The sequence below is a fragment of the Podarcis pityusensis genome, assembly GCF_964106645.2.
Source record: "Podarcis pityusensis genome assembly, chromosome: 12".
Classification (NCBI taxonomy): Eukaryota; Metazoa; Chordata; class Lepidosauria; order Squamata; family Lacertidae; genus Podarcis; species Podarcis pityusensis.
This window is the reverse complement of record NC_138037.1, coordinates 58,310,211-58,337,286: the sequence shown is the minus strand read 5'-3', so window position 1 is coordinate 58,337,286 and position 27,076 is coordinate 58,310,211. Positions and strand designations below refer to the sequence as shown.

The window sequence follows — 27,076 nt, the reverse complement described above, 5'->3', positions numbered from 1 at the left end:
TTTCTGGGTTAGCGGAGTCTGTAACCTGAAGCATCTGTAACCCGAGGTACCAGTGTATTGTCCTTCCCCCAAGAGGCTTTGAAGTGAATAAGCTGTGTACAGCAATATTATCTCTACACTCAAAATACATCTAGAACTGGAAGGGCGATGGTGATGAATGAGACGAGAGAGAGAGAAAGAGAGAGAGAGATAGAGAGAGAGAGAGAGAGATGTCATTTTCACTTTAAACACTCCCATCAGGGAAAAGGGTGGGGCAAATAAACAAATAAATAATACCAAGCCGTTAGTAAAATGAGCACTCTGCTGCCCAAGTCCCCGTTTCCCTGCACAGAGGACCTTCACCCTCACAGCCAGCAGTGATCCCATTGAAGTGGGACTAAAAAGTGCTTCCCTATGGATGGTCACATTGGCTATGACAAGTCATGATTCCGTCTCTCAAGCTCCTGGCAAATAACAGCTACCAAGATGAGAAATGTATAAAGCAGGCATAGGCAAACTCAGCACTCCAGATGTTTTGGAACTACAACGCCCATCATTCCTAGCTAACAGGACCAGTGGTCAGGGATGATGGGAATTGTAGTTTCAAAACATCTGGAGGGCCGAGTTTGCCTATGCCTGGTATAAAGCATATCCAAAGATCTGATACTCTGCCTTCCCAGCACCAAACTTAAACTGATCTTTCGCTGATCTACAGGTGAAACTGCTATCCCATTTTGCTGAACTAACAGAGGAAAGAAATGCTATTTTTTCTTTTTAAGCAGTTTCATAGTCCTTGGGGAGCTGGGGAGCGATCTCTACTCCTCCTCTGCTCCATTATATTGTTGTTTATTGTATTTAGAAAATGTTAAATAAAATGTCTCCCGTCGTTCCTTCTCTCACACTGTGGTCTTCCCCAGTGTCAAAATTTACAATGTAAGCTCCATGGAGCAGCTGTCTGCTTAGCATTTGGTTCTGTTACTCTATAAGGTGCTATGTACATCAATATTGCATTATAAATGCATTAATAATGGCAACAATTGCTCTTGCCCTGAAGCTTCTCACTTCAGAATAACATATAAAGCACACAAACTCACACACCCCTCTAGGGCCAGGGAGGAATCAATTTCTATCTCTCCTCTTCTGTGCTGCACTGCAGTGTTTCTGATACAGGATACTAAATTCAGGTAACATATGAATTCCAATTTTAGTAAATAATGCATCCACTTCAGAATTCTCCTGGCAGTTTTCTTCCAACTGCGGTAGCACTGAGGCCTTTGCGACCAGCTACCGTATTTTTCCGTGTATAAGACACGGTTTTTTCCCTTTTAAAAAATGTCAAAAATTAGGGGGTGTCTTATACACGGGGCCATCTCCCCCTATTTTCTTAAATCAGAGTCCCCCAAAATATGGGGTGTCTTATACATGGGGGCATCTTATAGACAAAAAACCCCCGTTAATTCAAATGCAAAATTGCAGTTTGTCCACCACAACCAAAGCAGTGTCTCCTTACAGCACAAATCCACATGGAGAAATAGTTCCAAATTGCAAAAGCAAAATGACTGGAATTTAAGAAAACCAGTATCTTGAGTTTATGGAGCTCACCTGAAGATATGTCTATTTGACTTTTCTTGACTCCAGTGACATTGATATGGACACTGACTTTGCCTTCTATTAGGTCAATCTCTATGGTGCCCAGTCCTTCAGCAAAATTGCTGAACAGCAGAAGTCCATTGGGATTCCAAGTCCGAAATTGAAAGCTGACTGAAAACATGTCCTGATTTGGACGACCAGGCACTTCCAGGAAACTGGTAGCATTGAAAAAGACGGGCACTGTATGGGGCTCCACGCATGAGAAGCTTAAATTCCCCTATTAAAAACAAAAACAGAAGCAAAAACAGTAACACACAGACACACAAAAACAAAAAACAACATGAGAAAAGTGACATATTTCTAAAAAAACCCAGTTTTTAGAGACCTTAAAATTTCCTCCTGAATGCAGTAAAACAATGTTCAAAAGAGAGCATGTTGATCTACTGAGGGATGTATGAAAGTTACTGAACATCCTTGAGAAATGTATAAACTCTGCTCACTTCCCACAGGATTCCTTGTGCGCAAGAAATCTAAACTTGCTCCTAATTTCAAAATTTAGTAACAACCTTGGAATGCAAAGTAAAATAACATATACTGCATGTGTGTGTGTGTGCTTGGCAATTTCAAGAGTTCAGAGTGCTACACATGCAGTATTTATTTGCAATCTTTGCAACAGTCCTGTACGTAAGGGTGGGGAACTTCTGACCTGTGACTAATTTGGCCCACCAGGACCTTCCCATTTGGCCCACAAGGACGTTCTCCCAAAACCACAAACACTGGCCCAATCCCTGATGCCACATGTGATATCAGGTGTGGAACAAGTAGTGGTGCGCATAGATCCTGCAACTGGAAAGCAAGATTGAACTCCCTGCGCATCAAATGGTGCACAGGGAGGTCAATCTTGCTTGATTCGGGGGCGCAAGCTAGTTCCCAAAGGGCAGCTGGCAGGCACGCTCAACCGCTCCACAACGCAGGAGTGAACTCTGCGCATCAGCTGTTGTGTGGGGAGTCCAGTCCTGCGTGGTCACTCTCACCCCCATGGGCCAGCTTTGAGGGGCAGATGGGATCAACCGTCAGTCACCTGACACAGTGGCAGAGTTAGCTGCATGGAAGCCCGGAGCGGCAGCCGCACTGTGCAGCCGGGGGGGGGGGAGAGAGCTGTGCGGGGGCGGGGCAAGCCCCCCATGATGTGCCTTTTTGTCACCCCCCTCAGGGATGACACCTGGGGCAGACTGCCCCCACCGCCTCCCCTTCTACACCCCTGATCTGAAACCATTATGATGTCAGAAGATTGGCAGGTAGGTAGTCCCACAAGGCCATAATGTTCCCTACCCCTGTTCCCCCCCATGCACATGGACGAGGACTAATGTAGGCTGAAAGCAGCAGGAGTCAGTAGGAGCCCACATCTAGTTAGCATTTCTACGATGATCCAGAAAATTCCACCAATACACCCAACATTAATAAGCATAGCCCCCTGAATCATCTCCTTTTATTTTCTCATTCCCAGCCCATCCCTTGCCCTCTGTAGCATAGCTGCCTCTTGCCTTAATTTTGCTTCTTTCCTCTGCTCTGTCCATCATGGTCCTCCTTCCTCTTACAGAAAATTGGAAAAATTAATATGAGCAGAAAATCTGTCTACACTATTGGATCTACACATGCCTCTTTCAAAGTTATAAGCCAGGTACCCATGATAAGGTACAGAGAAATGTGGAAAGGAAATGAAATTTATTCCCATTTTACAAACAATGAAATAATGGAAGGGTTTTTTTATTTTTTATTTTAAAAAGAAGATCCCTCAGGGCTGACCTGCCCGCTTCATTCTTTATGCAAGAAGGTGTCAGGACATTTTTGAAGGAGTGTGCTCTTGCTCAGTTAAAAAAAAAACCTGTGGTGAAAGTGGAGAGGAATAGTCATGGATGGAGTACAGGCATGCATTAGGAAGTTCTAGGAAAACTGTTCACACATATTCATCCCTGAGTTTAGTGTTGCAGCTAATGCTGTGGACGTTGTGGCCAAAGATGCAATGCCATGAGCAGGTCATGCCATTCTTTTTAATACATGGTGATGGGTTAGAGGAAGCATCTCCATTGCGCTCTCTTCTGGACATAGCATGCATTTGGACAGGGTGCCCATGGGTCTTCCTTCATAGGAGGCAGTCCTCTATTTGAAGGCATCCTATATCTGGAGGGCTGTCTTGGCCAAATCCAGTTTAAAGATAAAGCATCATTTGAGTGGTGGGGAGGAACCTTGATGTTGCCCATCTGAACATCAAGACTGAATGGGAGCACAGGATGCATGGTCACAGTCTTCCAGACTATGGTGAGCCTTACGGCAGTTGTTTCTAAATTTGTATCTATATATATTTACCAGCATATGCAAATTGTATGTGGAGCTGTGGTGAGGCCTACATGGCCATCCTATATTTGGAGCCAAAAAAAATGCTGCATTTCATTTCAGATTCTTCAAAGAATGCATATCATCGTAATCTTTTTTTTAATGCTAAACTAATCCCATGGGGCAATAACAGCAACAAAGAGAGCGAGAGGGGAGAAATGAAAATCTATGCTGATTTAATTAGAAGAAAATTGATCTTGTTTTCCTAGAGGTAAGGCAATGGAAGTAACTCAGCTTGAAACAAAGGAGATGGCAATTTTTATAGCCTCTCTTTGCACTGGATATCAAGTGAGCCCTCAAATTATACCAGCTCACAATAGTTTCTTGCTGAAGCACTCATGCATTACTAACACTGCTTATACAGGTCTTGCTGTGGAGTTAAATAAGAAGAAAATGAAATACCACCAGTAACAGGGAGAAATTGTATTCTACATCCATTTCCATGGACTTAGCACCTAATGGAGAATCGAGTCACTTGCTCTAGGTTATTAACCTTTTAAGAGCGGATCTGCAGCAAATGGCATTATGCCATAATGCCTATACCGAAGTTGCCTAGCAGCTCCGGACATAGCGGTCAACCACCTCCAGGGGAGTTTAGAGGAAGATACGAACATTGCCAGAGGTGGATTTAGGGCAGTGTGGCTGGTTCTGCCCTACTGGGCACCAAGCCCAGGGGGTGCTGTGGGGCGACACAACTATGACGTAGTGAATTGAGCAGAACGGAGGGCAAGAGGCGTCGGGAACAAATTTTGGGCTTGCACAAGGTGCCACGGAAATTTGAAAGACCAAAGTCGGCCCCTGACATTGCCCAGTGTGGCATGAGAGCAACCATGCAGCTGGTAAAAGGTAGCATGTAAAATTGGTGCCCATAATAGGCAACTATGAGAAGAATGCTGGTTAAGGGTCATTATGTAAATAGCTTAAAAGTGCCCCTCAAAAAAGATGTTAGTTCCTAAACTCAGATACCAGACTGAAATTTGGAATAACATCTCAAATTATTGGTCAATGGGGGGGGGGCGAATTATGTGTTGCTTGTTTCCTTTTGCCTAAGCTTCTTAAAAGCACAAACATGTTATTAGAAATGGCTTTTTCCACTGTGAGGCTTAACAGCATTCATTCAGGCCACTAGAAAATTCCCTGCATGATAGGAAGACATTTCAAGGGTCTAGTTTGTATTTAAAGGAATGAATGGAATTTGCTTTTAAAGCAGCTCATAATCCTTCACATGTGCACTGAGTTATTTCAAGAAATCTGGCAGTAATACAAAGGGAGCTGTAAATTCGTACAAAAATATAAATAAACTGCTGTGTTTCAATTTAGATGATCACAAAATGATGTACTCACCACATTAGAAGGCTCCAATTTCTTCCTCCTGGCCATATCTGTGATATTATTGGTATTATATATTATGCTCTCCATGCAACCTTTGAAATTCTTTCTACTGTTTGAACTTGGTTTCCCAGAAAATGGCATGCCACCAAACGTGATCTTTGAAAAGAAGCATGAAACATTTCAAAATAGAGTGACAATCCATTAACTCTTGCATTTTATTAACAAGTTTAGTTTTAAACACAGAACCACAGGTAATGTTAAGTGACACAAACCTGTGCAGAATTGATTTTATTATTATCTGCTGCCCATATTTGTGAAGACTTAACTAGATGAATCAACAACAAGCCTATGAACATATTATTTGATCTAGTGATGGTCCATGAGCTGTGATGTGGAGTTCTCTTGCCTACAGCAAGCAACTGCAGCAGCTCCACCAATTTCTTGATCAGCAGGGTGATACAACTGGGAGCCGCCAGGGAGGGTTCTTGTGCAAAGCTTTACACATCCTACCGATTACTATAATTTCCATTGGAAATAGACTGGAGCCAAGCTCAGATATTATCTAAATATTCTAGGTAAAGTTGACTAGAGAATCTAAACGTCTAAAAGGTTGGGCACATTCAACACACTATTTAGAATGTGGAGGCACCTCCCCCCCTTTTTTTGCTTGAGGGTCACATTCGTTCTGGGAAGCAACCCAATAGTGGGTGTAGCCAAACTCCTGCACGTGAGTATGTGTGTGTGTGTGCGCACGCATACACACACACACACACACACACACACACACACACCACCCCTCCCTACTCATCCAAAGATCAACTTGATGACTGGGGAGGGTGCATTTGTAAGCTTTCCCATTCACCTCAGTACTATATCTTCTGCAGCAAAAACCTCTTGGGTGGGGCAGTGAATATATCTGGTGGTATATTAGACCCCTAGGCCAGGAAGTAGCCATCCCTGATTTAGAAAGATGAACAAACTCAATACAATGCATGACATTCTAATTATATTCTAATTCCAAAATAAAAAATATAAGTGGATTGTCAAACTTAAGGCCTGGAGCCTTATTGGGCTTTCTGGGGCCAGAAGCTATTCCTTTACAATGGTGTGGTAGGCAGGCAGGGTTTCAAAGGGTACCCAAATAATCTTTGCCCAAGAAGGGGTATGCCGCTTAGATTGAACTGAATATTCTTTTTTTTTCTTAAAGATTTTCTTGTTTTACAGAAGTATATGTAATGTCTCTTGTATTTTTTCCATGTAACATTTTTACAAATCAGTTTCTTTTGTTGAGACATTAGGAAGAAAAGGGGTGGAGGGGGGAAAGATGGGTGGGGGTCGGGTGGCGATATTTCTATATTGCTTAATGTATGTAGGGTTTGGTGTCAGCGTTGCTTGTGCAGGTTCTCTGCTGTTCACTTGTGTTCCTTTGGTGGTGAGAGAGGTTGGGGTTGGCCTAGGGTGTGGTTGTTTGTTTGTGATTGGCTGTGGTGATCTTTGTTTTCGTGTGTGAGTGGGGTGGGTGGGTGTTTTGGATCAGGTTAGCCATATTGATTTATATACTGTTGGTGGATTATTGTCATTGTCTTGCTGGGCTGTGTACGTGATAAAGGGGAGCCATACCGGGGTGAAGGTGTCTTCTTCTGTTTGTCCCTGTGTCAGTTTCAGTTTATTGGTTAATTTTTCTAGTAAGGCTGTTTCCCATACTATTTGGTACCATTGGTCCATGCTTACTCCTGACAGGTCTCTCCAGTGTCTGGTTATGATGTTTCTGGCTGCTGAAAGTAGGTGGGTTATGAGTGCTTTGTGGTGTAAATGGGCATTGTTGTCTTGGAAGATGTTTAGTAGGGCCAATTCTAGGGTGATGCCTAATACTTGCTTAGTTATTTTACATATTTCTCACATGGCTGTTGTCCATAATAGTTGGATTTTGGGGCACTCCCACCACATGTGGAGGTATGTGCCTGTGGAGGTGGCCCTCTCCAGCATTTTGGTGAGGTTCCTGGGCATATTAGCGCTAGTTTTCTTGGTGTTAGATACCACCTGTAGGTGAGTTTCAGAGTGAGTTCTTTTCTAAACACAGCCTTACTAGAACAAATGCTTGCTATTGCACTCCTAAGCTACCTTCCTTTCCCTTTCCATTAGGAGCACAACCATCAAAGACTTCTGGGGCAGGGGGAGCGAAGTGCCCTAGAGCAGGAGAGAGCACCAGGGGGAAATGGAAGGCAACGTCAAAGGCTCGGTTATGGAACCAGGGTGCCAGCCTGTAGAATCCCCCGACAGGAATATGTCGGCTTACAGAATGGAGGCAGGCAGCATGTGAGGAGGTTTGGAGAACTAGTGGCATGTGGAGTGGAAGCTAAGATGATGGAATCTTCCAGGGACTGTTCAATCTAGAGTGGTGGTTCCAACCGGTAGAAGGGCTCAAAAATGCAGAAGGGCTCAGTCAGGAGAGCAAGTGACTTTGAATCTGAGGGTTATGGGTTCAAGTCCCAAGTTGGGCAAAAGATTGCTGCATTGCAGGGGGTTGGACTAGATTACCCATGTGGTTCCTTCCAACTCTATGATTCCTCCTTGACCTCTTTGCATGCCATAGGAAGCTGCCCTATACTAAATCAGGGCTACCAACTTTGACAATGTTACAAAGGGATAAGGCAAATTGAAGGAGGATACATTTATTGTAACTATGGCCATGATGGCTGTGTGATGACAGTGGAGGCAGTGTGCATCTGGATGCCATTTGAAGGGTTTGCTTGTAGGCTTTCCGTAGGCACCTGGCTGGCCACTGTGAAGACAGGATGCCAGGCCAGCTGCACCTGGGGTTGGTTCCAGCAGGGCTCTTCATATGTTCTAGCCTACTTGTCAGTCTACCCCAGCACACTGTACTCTGACTGACAGTAACTCCCCGCGGTCTCATGCAGAAGTTTACCCCATCAACTACTATCTGATCCTTTTACAATGAGAGATGCCAGGGACTGAAATTTGGACCTGCAGATGCTCCACCATTGAGCGACGACATCTTCCCTGATGTTGTGTCTCACAATGGCACCGACTGATCTGCTCTGACGTTGCAATGGGCTTCGACAGACAGAAATGCCCCAAGCCATTTTTGCCATCTTTGTGGTAATAGCAGAACAGGGCTAAGTAATAAGGGAGAATTGAGAGATAACCAACGCTAGATTAAATGATGGGCTTTTGAACTGCACAAGAGGCACAAATCACCTGACCATTTTCAAAGTATTTTAATGAATACTGATGGGCGTCATTTGTTTATTTGTACGGAGAGTAAGGGGTGTAATTGTTTACCTCATAGTCCAAATCCAGGTAATCAAATTCCCCATTGATCCGGAAATGCTGCAGATGCCTATCAAGCGTGAGGTTGATGTTCCTCCCATGGCGCTCTATCACTACAGAATGCCAGTGGTGGTCATCCAAGAGGCTACCTGTTGTCACAGACGTATGGCCATAAATTGACCCATATTGGTTGCTACCTGAGAGGAAGAAGAGGGCAGGAAATATTGAATACCTCAAATGTAAGGCCACGTAGTGAGTTGTCATGCCACTGTTGCTGCTATGCTACTATAATAAAATGCCCTGTCATTCACAAATACTATATTCTTTGTAAGGTAGCATTTTTTTCTAGTTACAGGTAGGTAGCTGTGTTGCTCTGCCATAGTTGAAACAAAATTTTTTAAAAAATCCTTCCAGTAGCACCTTAGATCACGTATAACGAACCACTTGGGATGTGACTAAGGGAACACAAAAAGTCTGAATAAACGAACAGTCTGAATAAGCTCTAAAAGAGTAATAGCCCAAATGGTGTCCTCTAGGTGTTGAATTTCAATGCCCGTGGGCAACACTGGCTAGGGCTGGTGGGAGTCCAACAACATCTTGAGGACATCATGTTGGCCAGTCCAGCTCTAAAGAAGTGTGGCTAAAAAGCAGTAACAGCAGTGCTTATGACAAAGTAACAGATAAGATCACAGCAAATACTGAGGTACTTTTCATGCAGAGTTGTGGTGAAACACTAGATTCAATAAATGGAAGGTCTGTAGGTCAGTGGTAGAGCGTATGTTTTGCATGCAAGATCATAAAAGCATGAGAACATCTGCTTAGTATTTTGGAACGTGATGTCTGTTTGTCCACCTTCTGAGATACCACAGAATTCTCCCACAGCCTGTAAGAGCTTGAGAACTGCCTTGATGGATCCAGTGTTCTGCTTCTCTCAGTAGCCAAGCAAACACTCCTGGAAGTTCCCAATAAGAGCATGCCACTAAGCGCTATGGCTTCCCCCAGGGCCTGCGAAGGTGTACTGCCTCTGGACATGGAGATTCTTCCACCTGGCTATCATGACTAAGAGCCACAGAGAGCTCTGTCCCCAATAGGAATCCTTGAGTTTTTCAAGTTATGCTGTTATCAGGCAAGAGCTAGCCACTGAAGTCAAGCAATGAAAGATTTTCAACTGCAATAAAGAACAACATAGCAGTAAATCAAGCCTGAGACATGTGGCACAGTCACCTTCTGAATTTTTTCATGTTTTGACTGCAATTTGATCCAAGTGTTGTGTTAAAGGATTCTTGGTTTCTAATTTCTCTTCCCAGTAGAACCTTCTTAACCCCATTTCTGACCTGAGAGTATATATTCTCACCTCAGCTAAGTACATATGTAAGAGATGTCATTTATAATCCTGATAACTACCTGACTGAACTAAGAAAATATATGTGAAAGGAAATGGAAATGAGGAGAATTTCAGAGTCATTCATCAGAAACTGGGCAGGGTAAAGCTATGCTATTCTCATTTGCATGAAACAAAAATGGCTGATCTTTATGCCAAGAAAAGGGGGGAAAAAAGGTGTAGTGGACAATGAGAGACAAGAACAGGGAAGACTCAAGTTTACCCCCCCCCCCCGGCATGCGGTGCCAGATTGTTTCAGACCGTAATGTATAAACCTGGCTAGTGAGTTGGTTCCAGAGTGTTCAGTCCCAGCTCAGCTCTGTGGATTCACACAGAATGGCCCTGGGCAAGTCATTCTCTTGAAGCTTTGGTTCCCCACTTGCGTATGGAAATGATGTTACTTGCCTGGAAGGCAGGCTTATGAGTGTAAATGAGACAAAGAGGGAGAGAAACTCCATTCACAGGACAAAAACAATTACAATCTGAAGATTGTTGTGCCAGAATTATGCAAGAGCTCATTTAAGGCATCTCATTCACATCATGTCTTTAATAATTTTATCATTCATACCCTTCCCATCTGATGTTAGCCACTAGGCCACATATTCTCCCTACAGAACCCTTACTTGCATAACAAGGGCATTGTTTCTGTTGATCCCAGTTCATAGGACAGTTCAGAGAGTCAGGACTCAAGGCTTGTGATATGAAGGAGAATCCATGACAAAAACATGGCCAGGGACAGAGAGCCAGAGTCCGAGATGAAGTCTATCGACAGTCCACAGGATGCACCTTTTTTCTGGTGTCAGAGTTTTGATGGTCTTGGGAGGAGAAGGGTTAGCACAAAATACTAAAGCTTTGGAAACCAATCCATATTCATTCCAAATGTATAAGAGGCTGCACTGCTACCAGCAACCGATTTCAACTCTTCTTTCAGAGAAGCATGGGAAACAGAAAACAAAGATGAAGAAAAGGATAAAGCCCAGTGCTGTATATGTCAATCAAATTAATGCAAAGCAAATTAATATGCATTTTTAAAACAAAAAACCAAGACACTGAATCCTACCTAAATTTAAATTAAGCACCAGTTTGGCTTTTTTCAGTTCCAAGGTGATATAGTCTCCTTGCTGGCCTTCCCCATGGAAGATTACACCTTCACTTTCAGAGGTTTTAAATTTCAAAGCGATCACATCTTTCAACGTTTTCAGTGTTTTCTTCTTGTGACCAAATCTGTACGGTAATACAACGTGGCCATCAAAATTGATAACATCAGCCCCTAAAGGGAAAAGATAAATAAAATGGTTTCTGAGCAGTTATGCATTACTGAGGCCATCTAAAACAAAGGCACATATATTTGGAGCATGCAAAAATGTAACACGTATCCTGAAACCATTTTTGCCCAGCTATAAGTTACTAAAATAATGTGAAAAGGAACATTATCTCAATATATTATTTAATGTTAGGTTTTCTTCTTTCTTACTAACAGGTGAGCATGGTTGTTGTTTTTTAACAGTCCATTCTCAAACAATAATATGGTTTCCTTAGCTTCAACATAACATTCCACCTGTGGCCCTCAGTTGCTGGTTCCAGCCCTAGACTGCTTGCAGAAAAATACAGAGAGACTAACCACTGGCCATCACATCCCTAACCCCCCCCCCCGGAAGGTTACAGAGCAATCAGACTGTATTTTGCACACCATCAGCAGACCGGATGACCTTTGGATAAATATTCCTCCAACCTATAGGTCTAGTTTAAATAACGACCACTGTGAGAAGACCTCCAAAAAGCAACTACCTGTGTGAATGCTCCATGCCATAAATTTTAAAAGATTATTCACCTTTGCAACACCTGGGCTATGTTTGCATGTCATGGGTACACAGCAGATGATGATGATGATGATGATAAATTGGGTATAGTGGAAGGTATGGGTGATTAACCCTTTTTGGGCTGAGTGCCAGAATTAGAGTTTGTAAATCCTAGATTATACTTATATATAATAAATAATGAGTGAGGTTTTCTTACATCAAATGATTCTTAAAACCTGTGTATTACTTATTTATCAAATTATAATCCCCCCTAAAAAAAGAGCTGAGGGCAGAGAAGAATTTCTCTAAAATGTAGCATTTATGGTTCTTATGTCATTGGCTTATCTGCACTCAAGTTGCTATCATTTTAAATATTCCAAGTCTTTAAAATGTCCTTTCTCAAAACCTCCCAAACATTTACATGCCACATTTCAAGTCTTTGGAGTGTAGTAATTCTCAGTAATTCTTAAATCATTTCTTTAAGGGATGTCAGCTATCGTGATTATTATTATTGCCATATTGCAAATGGGGACCATGGAGTGACATTTTCTGAATTATTAGCTGAGGTTAAACTTGAACCCAGAACATAACGACTCATTGGTCACTTTTAGCTACTACACCATAACAATTTGCAGGGTCTGAATATCTCTGGGATGGCGATGACTGCCCTGCCTTTATTTCCCAAATGAGTTCAGAGTTTGAGCCTTTATGTAGTCACATAAATAAAACATGAATCCAGCAATAAAATATATCCACCCATAGTTTCAGGGCCATACAGCAAAGTCCAAGGATATGTTGAAGTCCACTGCATGCAGCCTGCTTCACAACAAGCAAAAAGAGAGAAGGAGAAAAACCTGCAGTGATAAACCCCTTGTAAGAAACAGTCCTTGTCTGGAAAGAGCAGCCAACACTATCAATCCACACATCATCTTATGAATTATACATTCGAGTGTAGGAATTAGTTCATAAATAAATGCAAAACTCAAATTAGCCACTTGTAACATACGGCATGTAGTCGAATCAAAACAGGGCACAGGGGACTTTTTCAATTTGTCTCACAAAATAACCAACATCCCAGTGTTCATTAAAAACCTTGGAAAAGACAATAAACCCAGCAGAAAAGGTCACCATGCTGGAGACGCAACAAAGCCTCCTTGTAAACCCATATTTCTTGTTTCTAAACTCATAACCACCAGGAGACATAACAGATCCCCTTTTATATCTAATAATACCCACATTTCCTCTGAGAACAACCCCATTTTCTAATTGTTTGGGGAAGCCACTGCAGAATCTGGCTGCAGCAATCACTCCAAGGGGAAGTAACATTTGGTACTTTCAGTGTTTTCAAAAGGCGAAACTCTGGTCTGCTTTACACTTGCTCATGCATCCATATACACAAAGGGCAATTGCACAGCACTGGGCACTGTATGTGAGTAGTCTAACAACCTGATCACGTGAGGCTTTCTTGCCTGATCAGAGTGTTGTTTGGTGTGGAAATCCCATGCGACCAGTTCCATCTATTCAGTTCCTTCACGTTCCTCAGAATAGCAGGGTTGTACCATATGGAAGCAGTTCTTGTTGTTATGCACTCAATAAATGGGGTATTTAGATTTTTGCATATTGTTTTGATTAAAACATTTTTTCGGTAGTGTTGCTGCACAAATTTTGGCTAAAGAAAGTGTACAGTAAATTTGGAGGTCTCGCCCTAAGCAAAATATATTGAAGATTTCAATGGATATGTAGTGTTTCTATGAGGCTAGTGAAAATTCTCAATTGATTCTGTGCATCCCAGATTTCACCAATAGTGAAATTAAAAGTGAACCCAGAAGGTCCTCTTGGAGCAAAACATGCAAGACACTTTGGACGAAGACCAAATGATCTTGATAAGGTTAATGAAGATGCTCTAGGTTCCCCCCCCTAACAGTTCAAAACTGCATTTTCTGGGTATCAGAGCACAGTCTTTCTTCAAGAATGGATATGTTATGCACTTGTAATAATAGCAATATAAACAAAAGTGCTTTTTCTACTCCCCAGAGATTGTCTCGCATGTTTGTGGAGGCCATAATCTTGAGCATGTAATAAAATGTGCTCTTCAAACTGAACTCCCTTGCCTGCATCCTCTCGCAGCTGGCTTCCTCATTATGGCACCCCCACAGCCACTGAATTACCATTCCCTTTGAGTCATGCAGCAGTCGTATTTTAGCATCTGGGGGCTGATCTAAAGTCAATTGAAGTCAATAGGAATCCATCCACAGGCTTCAGCACACTTTGAATTAAGCCCTAAAGGGAGATCTTCCAAAGGCATGTTGAAAGGGAATGTTTAACCTCATAAGCAAACACATTTGGTGCACTGGCCCTTGTAGCATTTAGTTGAAAAGATAACTATAGGCATCCTGCAGTTACATCTTAACAATTTCCCATTCCTCTACTAACCACAAGCTATGCAACTGCTGGTCCCTTTCACCTTTAAAACTACAAACCACTTGAATAACCATCAAAAAGAGGGACGGCAAGGAAAAACATCTCTCTCAAAAGTCTTCCTGACCACATACAGCATCAATTTTGAGACTGTTATATGGTGAGCAGATGGCAATCTTCCTTCCTTAGATCCCATTCTCATGTTTCAGGTCCAGTTCACTTGGGAGGCCTGGCTGAGCACCTTGAGGTTTGCTCAATCAGAGCAACCCTGTTCAAGTTGCTAGGTTTTTACAAACTGAAGCAGCTATGTAGATATCCCCTGCATTGAGGCTGTGAGCCACACAAACTGTGGTTCTGAAAGGGTGCTGCAACAGGTGGCATTTAACTGCTAAAAATAAAATAAAATAGAATGGGGCAGTGGTTGCTGTAGTCCTTAAATGTTAAAGGAGGCTGGGAAGAGAACTGGCACCATTTGGTTTGTTGTGTGCCAAGGCCCCCATGACGGACAAGAGTATTTTGGTTTATGGGTTCAAATAGGCCACAACTTCATTGGTTACAGATGTGAGCGGTTAGGTTTAGGCCAGCGGTTCTCAACCTGTGGGTCCCCAGATGTTGTTGGACTACAACTGCCATCATCCCTGAGTTGTGGCCTTGCTAGCTAGGGGTGATGGGAGTTCAATAACATCTGGGGACCCACAGGTTGAGAAAGACTGGCTTATGCATTGGGCAAAGCCAGGCTATATCACAACTCCTGCCCGTCTGCAGGGAGTCCATCTAAGGGTAAACCACTAACAGGGATTACATCAAATAGTAATCCTGAGGGGTCCACGTTGGGGTTGTGACATGACTTCTGTCTGGGCATTTGACAGAATCCACACTCCCAGATCCCTTTAACAAGATATCCTTACTGCTTCTGAACTGCTAGGTTGGCAGAAGCTGGGACAGAGCAATGGGAGCTCACCCCATCGCGGGGAGAACTGCCAACCTTCTGATCAGCAAGCCCAAGAGGCTTAGTGGTTTAGACTACAATGCCACCCACTCCCCTTAACTGAGATGGGGCAGGCAGAGGCTACAACCTCCCCTCCATCCAAACAAAGGCTTACCCAATGCCTAACCTCACAAAGTTGTGACAATTGCTACGAGGTAGGTGAAAACCAAACTGCTGGTGCCAATTTGCCAAGTGGGGGAAATTCCTACCCGACCACAACAATATGTCAGTTGACCGTTGTCCCTAGCGAGGTCATATCAGAGCAAAGCATGGATAAAGGGTGGGTGGGTTGGGAGAGCCAGTGCAAAAGGTGAGAGAGAAGGTCCCGTCTGGCTACCATAGTTAAATCTCCTGCAGCCACGTCCCCTCACAGCGCTGATTGTTCAGCGGGGCCACACTGGGCATGGCTCCACCCAGTGCCGGCAACATGGCTGGGACAACACAGAATGGGCTACCAACTCCCCACTCCCCCGGCCAGATCACTGCCAAGTCCCGGCTGCCTGGCCACAACGCCGCCCACCAGGAAAGGTGAGTGGACCTCTTGCACCAGTAGTTTTCCCTCCATGGGGCTTTTTATGGGTATTTAACCTTAAACAACAGGGACCCTTGTTCAACCCAGGCTCTGTCTGTTTCTGCCATCAGAAGTAAACAGTCACCTAAAATCCAGCACTAAAGGAGAGGAATTGCTGTGGAATAGTCCCACACCTTTGCTGTAACTCTCTGTTGTGGATCCCCATCCACCGCCATGCTTCAGATGGAAGAGTAATCTGGAGCAGGGAGTCTAAGGATCATCTATATGAAAAGCTAGGTATTTATGTGAGAACACACTCTTTAAGATATTATGTGTGCAGACTAAGCCATTAGAAGCATTTCTTGCTGTGCTCTGTTGTGGCCTTTTTATCTATTGTGGCTGCAGTCTATTTGGACTTTATACAGTTTGCGCATTGCAGACTATAGTATCTAAATTCTATTTTTTTAAAAACCCAGATCTCTGTTTTCTCATATAACACTATTCTGGCACGTCAGAGACAACCCCTCTGTATTTGGAAGAGGACTTTTGCTGCTGGGAGGGTGCGTTTAGACCCAAGCCATGCTTAACTGGTTAGTAAGTCTAGAATAACTCCCCAGTTTAAAAAGACGAACAAACTGTTGAACAAATAATTCAGGGGAAAAGCCTCCTGTTATAAAAATAGAATATATTTTTGCATCCCTGGGGAACTCTTATATGGGTTCCTTGATAATGTGTAACTAATGGCCGCTTACCTTGTCTGCTGTAGCAGACTCTTCAAACAATTAAGTCAGTTAGAAAGAGATGGAAACTATTGTCCAATAAAAACAAAATTGATCCATTTTCACATGCAAAACTGATTTTGTAGGCAAATCCTATCTTAGAAATTGGAAAAAAGATGGTAATGTGGAAAAATTAGGTGGAAGCAGGTGTATTGACTTTGGAACAACTGATAGATGAGGAATATGAATTCTATACAGTGGTACCTCGGGTTAAGAACTTAATTCGTTCCGGAGGTCCGTACTTAACCTGAAACTGTTCTTAACCTGAAGCACCACTTTAGCTAATGGGGCCTCCTGCTGCCGCCATGCCACTGGAGCACGATTTCTGTTCTAATCCTGAAGCCAAGTTCTTAACCCGAGGTACTATTGCTGGGTTAGCGGAGTCTGTAACCTGAAGCGTACGTAACCCGAGGTACCACTGTACTTATACTGTTCTAAAAGATCAATATCATCTATCAGATGCAGCCCAATGGCAATATCTGCAGTCACAGAATCTGGTAACAGCGCTGTTTGGACCGGCAGCTTTTTCAGCTTCTGAGACACCTGAGATACTGTATCTCCCATTAATCAATGGGTCAATCACATGACAGCACTTGCAACGTATGAACAGATTGCTTATAGACACAGATTTTGTTTGGATAAATATACTGACATTTGGAATGAGTTTATACAGAATATAGTAGGTGTCAGGGGTTCAGGGACAGAGGCACAGGGTAGGCAGGAGATGGAGAGCGATGGGGATGAATCCCAGGACAGCGAGGAAGAGGATGACAATGACTCAAGAGATTCCATGAGTCTTTCCAGCGAATCAGAGGATTCCCAGAATTAATAATCATACACATATTAGGGCAATAATATTACATATATATCTATATAATAATGTATGGAAATGCAACTGACTATATTTAGTGTATTAATTTATATCTTTTTATTGTAATTGTAAATTTTTTTTCACTCCCCCCTTCATTCATTTTCTCTTTTTTCACATTATTTCTTATAACTGAAACTATCTTAATAAAATATTAATTGAAAATAATAATAATAATAAATAGGGTGGTCTGTATCCTTGGTTGACCCAGCAAAATAATCAGCCTACACATGTGTTGGTTGATTCAGGATTCATACCCAATGCCTATGCCAAAGCCTGTTGGCATCTGTCGTCCTGTCTTTACAGCAATTTTACCATTTTTGGGCCCTGCCGCCCACGGCTTCCCTGTCCCAGGGGACTGCAATTTAATTTAAGTTTACTGTTTACTGTTTTCGAGCCCAAAAACTGAAATGGAGTATGGGCTGACTTCTAGATATTATAGATCTTGGAAAGAGTGGCTATTACAACTTTTAAAGGAAGTCTGCAATGAAATATTGGAAGGGAAAAGGGCACCAGAGTCTTGGAGGCGTACATTACACTTATACCGAAGACAGAGACCGAAAAGACTCAGCTTAAGAACTACCGCCCCATATCGTTACTTAATGTGGATTACAAAATTTTTGCAGACATTTTGGCCAAGAGATTGAAAAAAGTATTGATGGAAGAGATTCATAAAGACTAAGCGGGCTTTCTCCCGGGAAGACACTTGTCCGATAATTTGAGGAATATAATTGATATTTTGGAAAAATTAGAAGTGAACATAAATACCAAAGCTATTTTGATATTTGTGGACGCAGAGAAAGCTTTTGATAATATCTCTTGGAGTTTTATGAAGAAGAACCTACAGGGGATGGGGGTAGGCCAAGGTTTTGAAAACGGTATAAGTGCAATTTATTCAGAACAAAAGGCTAAACTAATTGTAAATAATGTGGTGACGGAAGAATTTAGGATAGAAAAAGGGACAAGACAAGGTTGCCCAATTTCCCCATTGCTTTTTATATCGGTCCTGGAGGTTCTGCTGAACATGATTAGAAGGGACCGGTTGGTTAAAGGTATACAGGTCGGAGCCAAACAGTACAAACTGAGAGCATTTGCAGATGACTTAGTATTGACGTTACAGGAGCCAGAATCTAGTACTAAAAGAGTTTTAGAACTGATTCAAGAATTTGGTCAAGTTGCAGGATTTAAGTTGAATAAGTTAAAGACCAAGGTTTTAGAGAAAAAATTAACACCAATGGAGAGAGAGAGGTTTCAGAATGAGACAGGTTTAACAGTGGTTAAGAAAGTTAAATATTTGGGGATTAACATGACAGCAAAAAATTTATTTAAAGACAACTATGAAAAATGCTGGGCTGAAGTGAAAAAAGATTTGGAAATTTGGTCAAATTTGAAGCTTTCACTGCTGGGCCATATTGCTGCGGTAACAATAAATGTATTGCCTAGAATGTTGTTTTTGTTTCAAACATTGCAAATTGTGGACAAAATGGACTGTTTCAAGAGGTGGCAGAGAGATATTTCTAAATTTGTCTGGCAGGGCAAGAAGCCTAGAATAAAATTTAAAATATTAACAGATGCAAAGGAAAGAGGTGGATTTGCCCTGCCAGACTTTAAACTTTACTATGAATCAGCAGCTTTCTGCTGGTTGAAAGAATGGTTGCTTCTTGAAAACACTGACATTTTGGATTTAGAAGGTTTTAACAATGTATTTGGATGGCATGCATATCTGTGGTATGATAAGGTCAAAGCGCATAAAGCATTTAAAAACCATATTGTCAGGAAAGCATTGTTTAATGTTTGGATAAGATATAAGGACTTATTGGAAAATAAAACCCCAAGGTGGCTGTCACCGATGGAAGCAAAAGCTCTGAAAAAGCTCAATATGGAGGCCAAATGGCCGAAATATTGGGAAATTTTGGAACAAGATGGAGATAGATTGAAATTGCAGAGTTTTGAGAAATTAAAAAACAAAGTGCGAGACTGGCTTCATTATCATCAGATAATGGAGGCATATAATCTGGATAAGAAAATTGGTTTCCAGGTGGAAAAATCAAAATTAGAAACAGAACTATTAGAACCCAAAACTAAGATTTTGTCAAAGATGTATAACTTGTGTTGAAATGGAATACTCAGGATGAGACGGTGAAATCTGTTATGATTAAATGGGACAAGATGTTGGTCATAACATAATGATGGCTGATTGGGAACAGTTATGGACCACAGGTATGAAGTTTACGGCATGTAATGCCCTAAGAGAGAATATTATGAAAATGATTTACAGGTGGTACATGACCCCAGTCAAGCTTGCAAAAATTTATCATTTGCCCGATAACAAATGTTGGAAATGTAAAGAAACTGAAGGTACATTCTTTCACCTTTGGTGGACGTGCCCAAGGATTAAGGCTTTCTGGGAAATGATATATAATGAACTGAAAAAGGTATTTAAATATACCTTCTTGAAGAAACCAGAGGCCTTTCTCCTGGGCATAGTCGGTCAATTGGTGCTAAAGAAGGATAGAACCTTTTTTATGTATGCCACAACAGCAGCAAGAATACTCATTGCAAAGTATTGGAAGACACAAGATCTACCCACTCTGGAAGAATGGCAGATGAAGCTGATGGACTATATGGAACTGGCAGAAATGACTGGCAGAATCCGAGACCAGGGAGAAGAGTCGGTGGAAGAAGATTGGAAGAACTTCAAAGATTATCTACAGAAATATTGTAAAATTAATGAATGTTAGAATGATGTTGGATAGAAATTAAGTGGTTTCTAGCTGTAATGCTTTAAGGGAATATGAAAAAGGGGTTGTTAAGAGGTAAAAATCTAACGTTACTATTTTAAGACCAAAGATTAGGATAAACAAAGAGGGTAAGGATTTGCTGAACCAACAAACTGAACTGGAATACAAAAAAGGGAGGTATGAGGAGGTCCAGGAAACAAGCTAAAGAAAAATAAGCAATGGAAAATCTGAGTGTTTTTAATCATTTTTATTTTGTATTTTCTTTTTCATTTTTTATTGTAATATTTTAAAAAAAATCCTAATAAATATCTTATAAAAAACAAAAACAAAAACTGAAATGGAGTAGACATAAAAATGTGGAATAAAGAAAGTATATTTTTTATACGAGCTGCTAGGGTGGATTTCTAAACTTGCCATTATCCCAAAGTCTTAAGAGCATGTTTAGATAGTCCGCAGATGGTTAAAGGGTAAAATAGTTCTATCTGCAGAAAGACTGAAGCATGATCTCTATCAGGAGAGGTTCAGCTTTTCAGACAACACTGTTTTATACTGCAGACGTATTCAAAATCACTGGTACACACACACACACACACACACACACACACACACACACACATATATATATATATAGATATAACTTCATTTTTCATATTACATGACCAGAGATGATGCAACATTATACATGGTCATAAATGAAACAGTAGAGCAAGTGTAATAATAGCCCCTGGTAAACTGTGGACATGATTTCCTTAACCACAACCTCACGTGAAATCTACATAGTGCCACCCTGAAGATCCCGGGCCCCATGGAGACTGGCCTCGACCAGAGCCAGGGCCTTTTCAGCTGTGGCCCCGGCCTGGTGGATCACTCTCTCACAAGAGACCAGGACATCCTTCTGCAGGGCTTGTAAGACGGAGCCATTCTGCCAGGCCTTTGGCCAGGGTTCAGTCTGACTCATTTTCTCTTTGTATAAGAACAAGCACGAAGGAGGTTTCCCAGCCCGCTCACAGGTCCTTATAGGATCAGTTGAAACAGTTGGTTCTGGCGAATATTAACTGTTTTCCATTTTAACCTGAGGATTGTCATTTGTTCAGTTTTAACTTTAACTTTAACTTATTTGAATTAATTTTGGGGTGCATTTTAATCGATTGATTACTTGTTTTTATGCATATGGTATTATTTATATGCTGTTTGCCACTCTGAGCCCAGCTCCGGCCGGGGAGGGAAGGGTACAAATAAATTATTATTATTATTATTATTATTATTATTATTATTACTACCACTACTACTACTACTATTATCTCTCTGTCTTCCTTCAAATCTCTCAGAAACCAGGAGCCTGCAAGTGGCTTTTAAGGCAGGGAGTGTGGATTCCAGGCAGCAGATCTGCACCAATGTCTTGTATTCAACAGTTGTCCACCTCTGGCTGCTCCATGTTCTCTGATGGATCTTTGTAACGGAAAGGACCTTCAGAAAGTACACCTTTATTTAAGAAAACACATGCTAGTAAAATAACATTTCCATGAATAACCTTGACTGATGGGAGTATCCGTTGCCTGTTTTCCCCCAACACACACATTTGAGGCACATTTAAGTTACAAAATCAACCCAAATGAGGAGTTTTTAAAGGGGATCTGAAAGTATACATTGATTCCCACCTCCATCACAAAAGTTTTATTTTAATATATCCCTTCAAAACTTGTAAATGTATCAAATCTCTCAGACCAGTTTCAAAGATTTGAGTGCAGCCTGCTAATTTTTCTCTTGAAAAAGTCCAAAACAGGAAACACTGCCTTTTCTTCCTGATCACGCTCCATTCTTCCTCGTGGGTGTTTCATGTAGAAACACTGAAAAACATTTTCCCACAGTTATCCTCAATATGTCTACTGTGAAGAGGCTTTAGGAATTAACAAAGATATGTTCACAACTTTTGGAGATTTAAACCTGGAAGGTAAATGTCTTAAATCTCAGAGGCAATTTAAACATTAGTGTGCTGGGCTTTCTCCCTCTTCCTAAAATAAGCTGAAAAGCCAGGCATAATCCTGTATTGGATGGATTTTCTATTCTCCCCTCCAAAAAAGACTCCCCTCTCTCCAAATAAGAGAATTGTGTTTTGTTTTATTTTTGAAAAAGGGAGCTAGCTGTGCCCTGCAAAATAATTACACTCCCAGTGAGGCAGGAGAGTCAGTGGAGTTCGGATGGGATCTGGAAGTCAGAGTCACATACTAAATTGTGCCAATGAGCAGTGACCTCGGGCGATGTGTGCATTTATCAGATAAGCCATGGATGTCTAAGTACACACAGCTGTCACGGTCAAATTCTAAATCAATTGCAAATGCCCTAGAAAGCAACAGACAAATCACTATACCCAGGACTTTTTCCAAGAAAAATGGGTGCCAGAACTCACCATGAAGTTGTTACAGCTGGGCGACTCAGGGCAGATGTTGACAACGGCCACATTCATCGCCCCGAGAGGTGCTAAAAGCTATGGCAAGCTGTCTCCCTGGCTGGTTTGGGGGTCACCCCTGGTTCTGGTGCAGGTCAGGTAAATGTGCCCCCACCCCCTTTGTTCTCTCTGATTCTGGCAGATGGCTATGACAGCTCGAAAGGGCCCTTGCGCAAACGCACATGTGTGCAATGGGAGAGGCCTGCCTGGAAAGCATAAAGAAGAGGAGGAGGAAGAGGAGGAGGAGGAGGAGTTTGGACTTGATAACCTGCCTTTCACTCCCCTTAGGGAGTCTCAAAGTGGCTAACAATCTCCTTTCAGAGCCAGCGTGGTGCAGCGGTTAAGAGTGGTGGACTTGTAATCTGGTGAACCGGGTTCACTTCCCCGCTCCTCCACCTGCAGCTGCTGGGTGACCTTGGGCCAATCACACTTCTCTGAAGTCTCTCAGCCCCACTCACCTCACAGAGTGTTTGTTGTGGGGGAGGAAGGGAAAGGAGAATGTTAGCCGCTTTGAGACACCTTAGGGTAGTGATAAAGCGGGATATCAAATCCGAACTTTTCTTCTTCTTCTTCTTCTTTCCCATTTCCCACAGTCCATTTTAAAACAAAGTGTGAACAGTTCAGAAGTAAGGCATTGCCTCGCAAATAACTTCTAGATATCTAACACTGTTTGCAACTGGTGGCCAAACGCCACCAACTTATTTGGCAACTAAATTCTAAACTGGTTTTGAAATGACCTCTTGAGTGCAACTCAGGAGCAGAGTTTGCTATAAAGTATTACTCTTAAATAAATTGAATTAATTTGGACTCATCTGTGTCACAAGCTGTATCTTACTCAAGGCTGTTTTCAGGCGGGAGTGGGGGGGCTACATTCTTGTCTCTAGGATAAAAATAGGACTTGGCAACTGATGTCAAGGAGTGACAGCACACTCAAAAAGAATGCTTATTAAAACTCTGGCTCCTTCTCCTACTCTGCTACAGATAGATCAGAGTTCTTTAGAGTGAGCTGTGAGGTGGCTACTTTGCCCTCACCTAGCCACTCAGAAATCAGTCTCAAGTGTGTCTTCGAATGCAGAGGCAGACATCTTCGGACTATTGAAGACATCATTAACTCCTTTCTGCACCTAAGTCATAATGCAAATATGCAAAATAAATTCAGCACCTCTGTCAGATATGAACAACATCCCACTGGCTTGCTATGTCTTAGACAGAAGTACAAACAGAACAACAACAAAAATACTCCTGCAAACTGCAAAATAAAATAATAAAAGTATTAAAACATCATTGGGCACCCTCACTGTCTGTCCCTTTAATCATTTTTTTTGGGGGGAGGGGGAGAAACACTATCTTACATGCAAAACAGGAGGTGCAGGGGGTTGGACTATCATAGAATCATAGAGTTGGAAGAGACCACAAGGGCCATCGAGTCCAACCCCCTGCCAAGCAGGAAACACCATCAGAGCACTCCTGACATATGGTTGTCAAGCCTCTGCTTAAAGACCTCCAAAGAAGGAGACTCCACCACACTCCTTGGCAGCAAATTCCACTGTCGAACAGCTCTTACTGTCAGGAAGTTCTTCCTAATGTTTAGATGGAATCTTCTTTCTTGTAGTTTGGATCCATTGCTCCGTGTCCGCTTCTCTGGAGCAGCAGAAAACAACCGTTCTCCCTCCTCTATGTGACATCCTTTTATATATTTGAACATGGCTATCATATCACCCCTTAACCTCCTCTTCTCCAGGCTAAACATGCCCAGCTCCCTTAGCCGTTCCTCATAAGGCATCGTTTCCAGGCCTTTGACCATTTTGGTTGCCCTCCTCTGGACACGTTCCAGTTTGTCAGTGTCCTTCTTGAACTGTGGTGCCCAGAACTGGACTAGATGACCCTCGGGTCCCTTCCATCTACAATTCTATGATTCTATAAAAGAAAATGGCAAATCTGGGGAAAGTTGAAGCTGGAATCCTTCTGCCTGACAGACTAGCTTCCTATACACAGAGGGATCCCCTGCCCCCAGGATGATTTGAAGATAAGAATCACTAATCTACAAAAGTAAGTAATACAGTCCAAGAAGAATTGTACAACATGGTGGTTCTGGACATCTAATTTTATTTTCTATCTTCTGCAAAATAAACAAAGGCTTGGCGCACACATTTTTATAAGTTATGTATGCCTACACTAATTCGAACAAAACAAGATTGTAGTGCATTGCTGAGAAATGTTTTATTGAGGATTTCTGCTTATTGAGTGATGGATTATGCTGCCATCTTACAGATCCACAAAGCAATGTAAATTCTGAAAGACTTTGCCCTCCAGGGATACTATATAAGCAAGTAACAAGACTTACATTGCCATTTTATTTGGAAGGCTATGGCGCATATTTGAAAGCCTCAGTAATTTACTTTTTTTGTTATTACCATGAAAAAGGGAGAATGCAAACGATATCGATGGTGACGTCTTTGTATCATGCCAAACCATTGCCCGAGCCTCAGTCTCCACGTGTGGAAGTCACCCCATCTGCCTGAAGCTGCAGTTGTCACAAGCGCCAAGGGTCACGTTAATTGCAAATGGAAAGAAATTTTTAAATGCCTCTGAATCGAAGAACCCAAACTATAAGGGGACTGCCTAGATAGCACACAGCCATTTTACCATACAGTTAGTGCTTGAATGGCTGTATCAGTCTGAAACTTCCTGGGCACTGCACCCACCCTACTTTCTTATTCCAATGTAGTCAGAGTGGCATGGATCCTGCCACGAGAAATCAGGAAGCACATCATGAATCACCAGGTAGGTAGCAATACAAACCTGGGCTGGAGTGGGGGGGGGGGGCTCCCATAAGAAGAGCAAATACAACATATTGTGTGCAGGACAGAAGGGACGGCTGTCACCTACAGGCTATGCTGCTAGTGAACTTCAGGTGGTATCTGCCGGGCTGCGGTTGACTAGACCTTGCCCATCTAGCATGGCAATGCAGAAAAGCCTGTGGGTTTCCTTGCTGGATAGCCCAGGAAGAACTACCAGCCATGGAAGAATCTTCTAGTTAGTGCTGTGCCAGAATTGGTCCTCCATTTCCTTAAAAGTGTTTGTCCCTTGTGAAAGAGGCTTTTCCACTTTTCATTCTTGGGACACTTTCTAAGAACTGTGGTGCTTGGCAGGGCTTTGAGCTTACCTTATCACTGTGAGGTGACCAATGACTATCTGTGTGCAAACATTTCTCCAGCGTTCTGGAGCTTCCCTGGCTGCCTGCACTCTGAAAAAGTCACATGGGAAGAGTTCCCCTGGGCTTTACTTGAAAGATTGCCACTCAGGAGGGCTGCAGACTGAGGACCTCTGGTGAGATGATTTGTGCAGTGGAAGGAATGACACCTGCAAACACCCCTTGATCACCTCAAAAGATGCACCCAAAAAACCCCACCCCTCTGTAACTCATGAGAATTTCACTGGAATTTTCTCTCCCTTTTCATAACTTTTAAACTTAATTTCTTTTCTCATAGATGGGTGGCGAAGGGGGGTGGGGTAGAAAGGGTTTTTTTAACACATTGAGTATTAACGTTGTTCCCTAACCAGAGGCAACTGCAAGTCCTCATTATATTTGTCAATTAATTTGTAACCATCCCATGTATCAGGCACATTTTTGCAAGAATTGTTTCAATCATGTCTTTGATTTTAACCATTCATGAAAAAATTAATGTATGAAAAAATCTTAACTCTCCTGACAATATATCCTTACCCATCAATAAAGACAATATTTCAATCTTTGAGGAACTCAGCCTTCCATCCACCTCAGACAGAAGAAAATATATGTGTTCTCTCAAACACCAGAACACAAACCTCCAACCAGGATGATGAGGTAAGATTAAACCATATAATTTATGTATTATTTCTCAAGATATATTGATCTTTCCAAAATGCTTATTGATCTCTCCGAAATGCTTATTAAGTGAATCTATTGCTTATAAATTATGTCTTATTGCTGAAAATCTTATTATTTTCTTACTCTCAAGACACTAGAGGTAATCCTGATATTTATTTGGACTCTTATAAATGATAATTGGTGCCTGCAAAAATAAATTAACAGCATAGCTGGCAGGCTGGCGACACTTTGGGGCATTGTAACTATGGGGTAGAGGAGGAACAAACATCCTTTTCCCGTATTTCTAGAATAACATCTGAAACGGGAACTCGTACAGGCTCTCCATGCATTTGCTCTTGGATTTCAAAACATCATTCAAAACAGCCCCAAAGCATCATTTTTATGGCCTTGCTCTGCCTTGCTGTAATCCCAGAAATGCCCTTTGCTGCCTTGTCTCCCAGAAGCCTCACTCCACAGGTGACTTTACCAAACAGGCACTTAAGCGACCTGCAAGCACATGCCCTTCTCTGTACCTGAGTCCCTTTGCTCACAGTCATCTGCAGCATGGCTCTTCCATTAGACCATTCATAATCTGCACCAAGGACAAAAGGAACTTTCCAACAAGCACTGTCCCTACTGGTAAATTAATCAACAGTTATTTGCATTCCTTAAACTTAGGGCCTTCCACCCCATGTTGGCACACAACACT

General features: G+C 42.1%; 1 protein-coding gene across 1 annotated transcript in view; it reads right to left on the bottom strand.

Annotated features, from left to right (window-relative positions):
• Nucleotides 1-27,076, bottom strand: part of CNTNAP2 (contactin associated protein 2) — a 1,044,505-nt gene that overhangs the window by 491,242 nt on the left and 526,187 nt on the right. Inside the window, exons 5-8 of the mRNA XM_080975740.1 lie at nt 11,028-11,237; nt 8,599-8,783; nt 5,308-5,451; nt 1,582-1,846 (exon numbers count right to left, since the gene is read on the bottom strand). Of these exons, the coding sequence (XP_080831866.1) occupies nt 1,582-1,846; nt 5,308-5,451; nt 8,599-8,783; nt 11,028-11,237 (804 nt within the window). The remainder of the gene's footprint in view (nt 1-1,581; nt 1,847-5,307; nt 5,452-8,598; nt 8,784-11,027; nt 11,238-27,076) is intronic.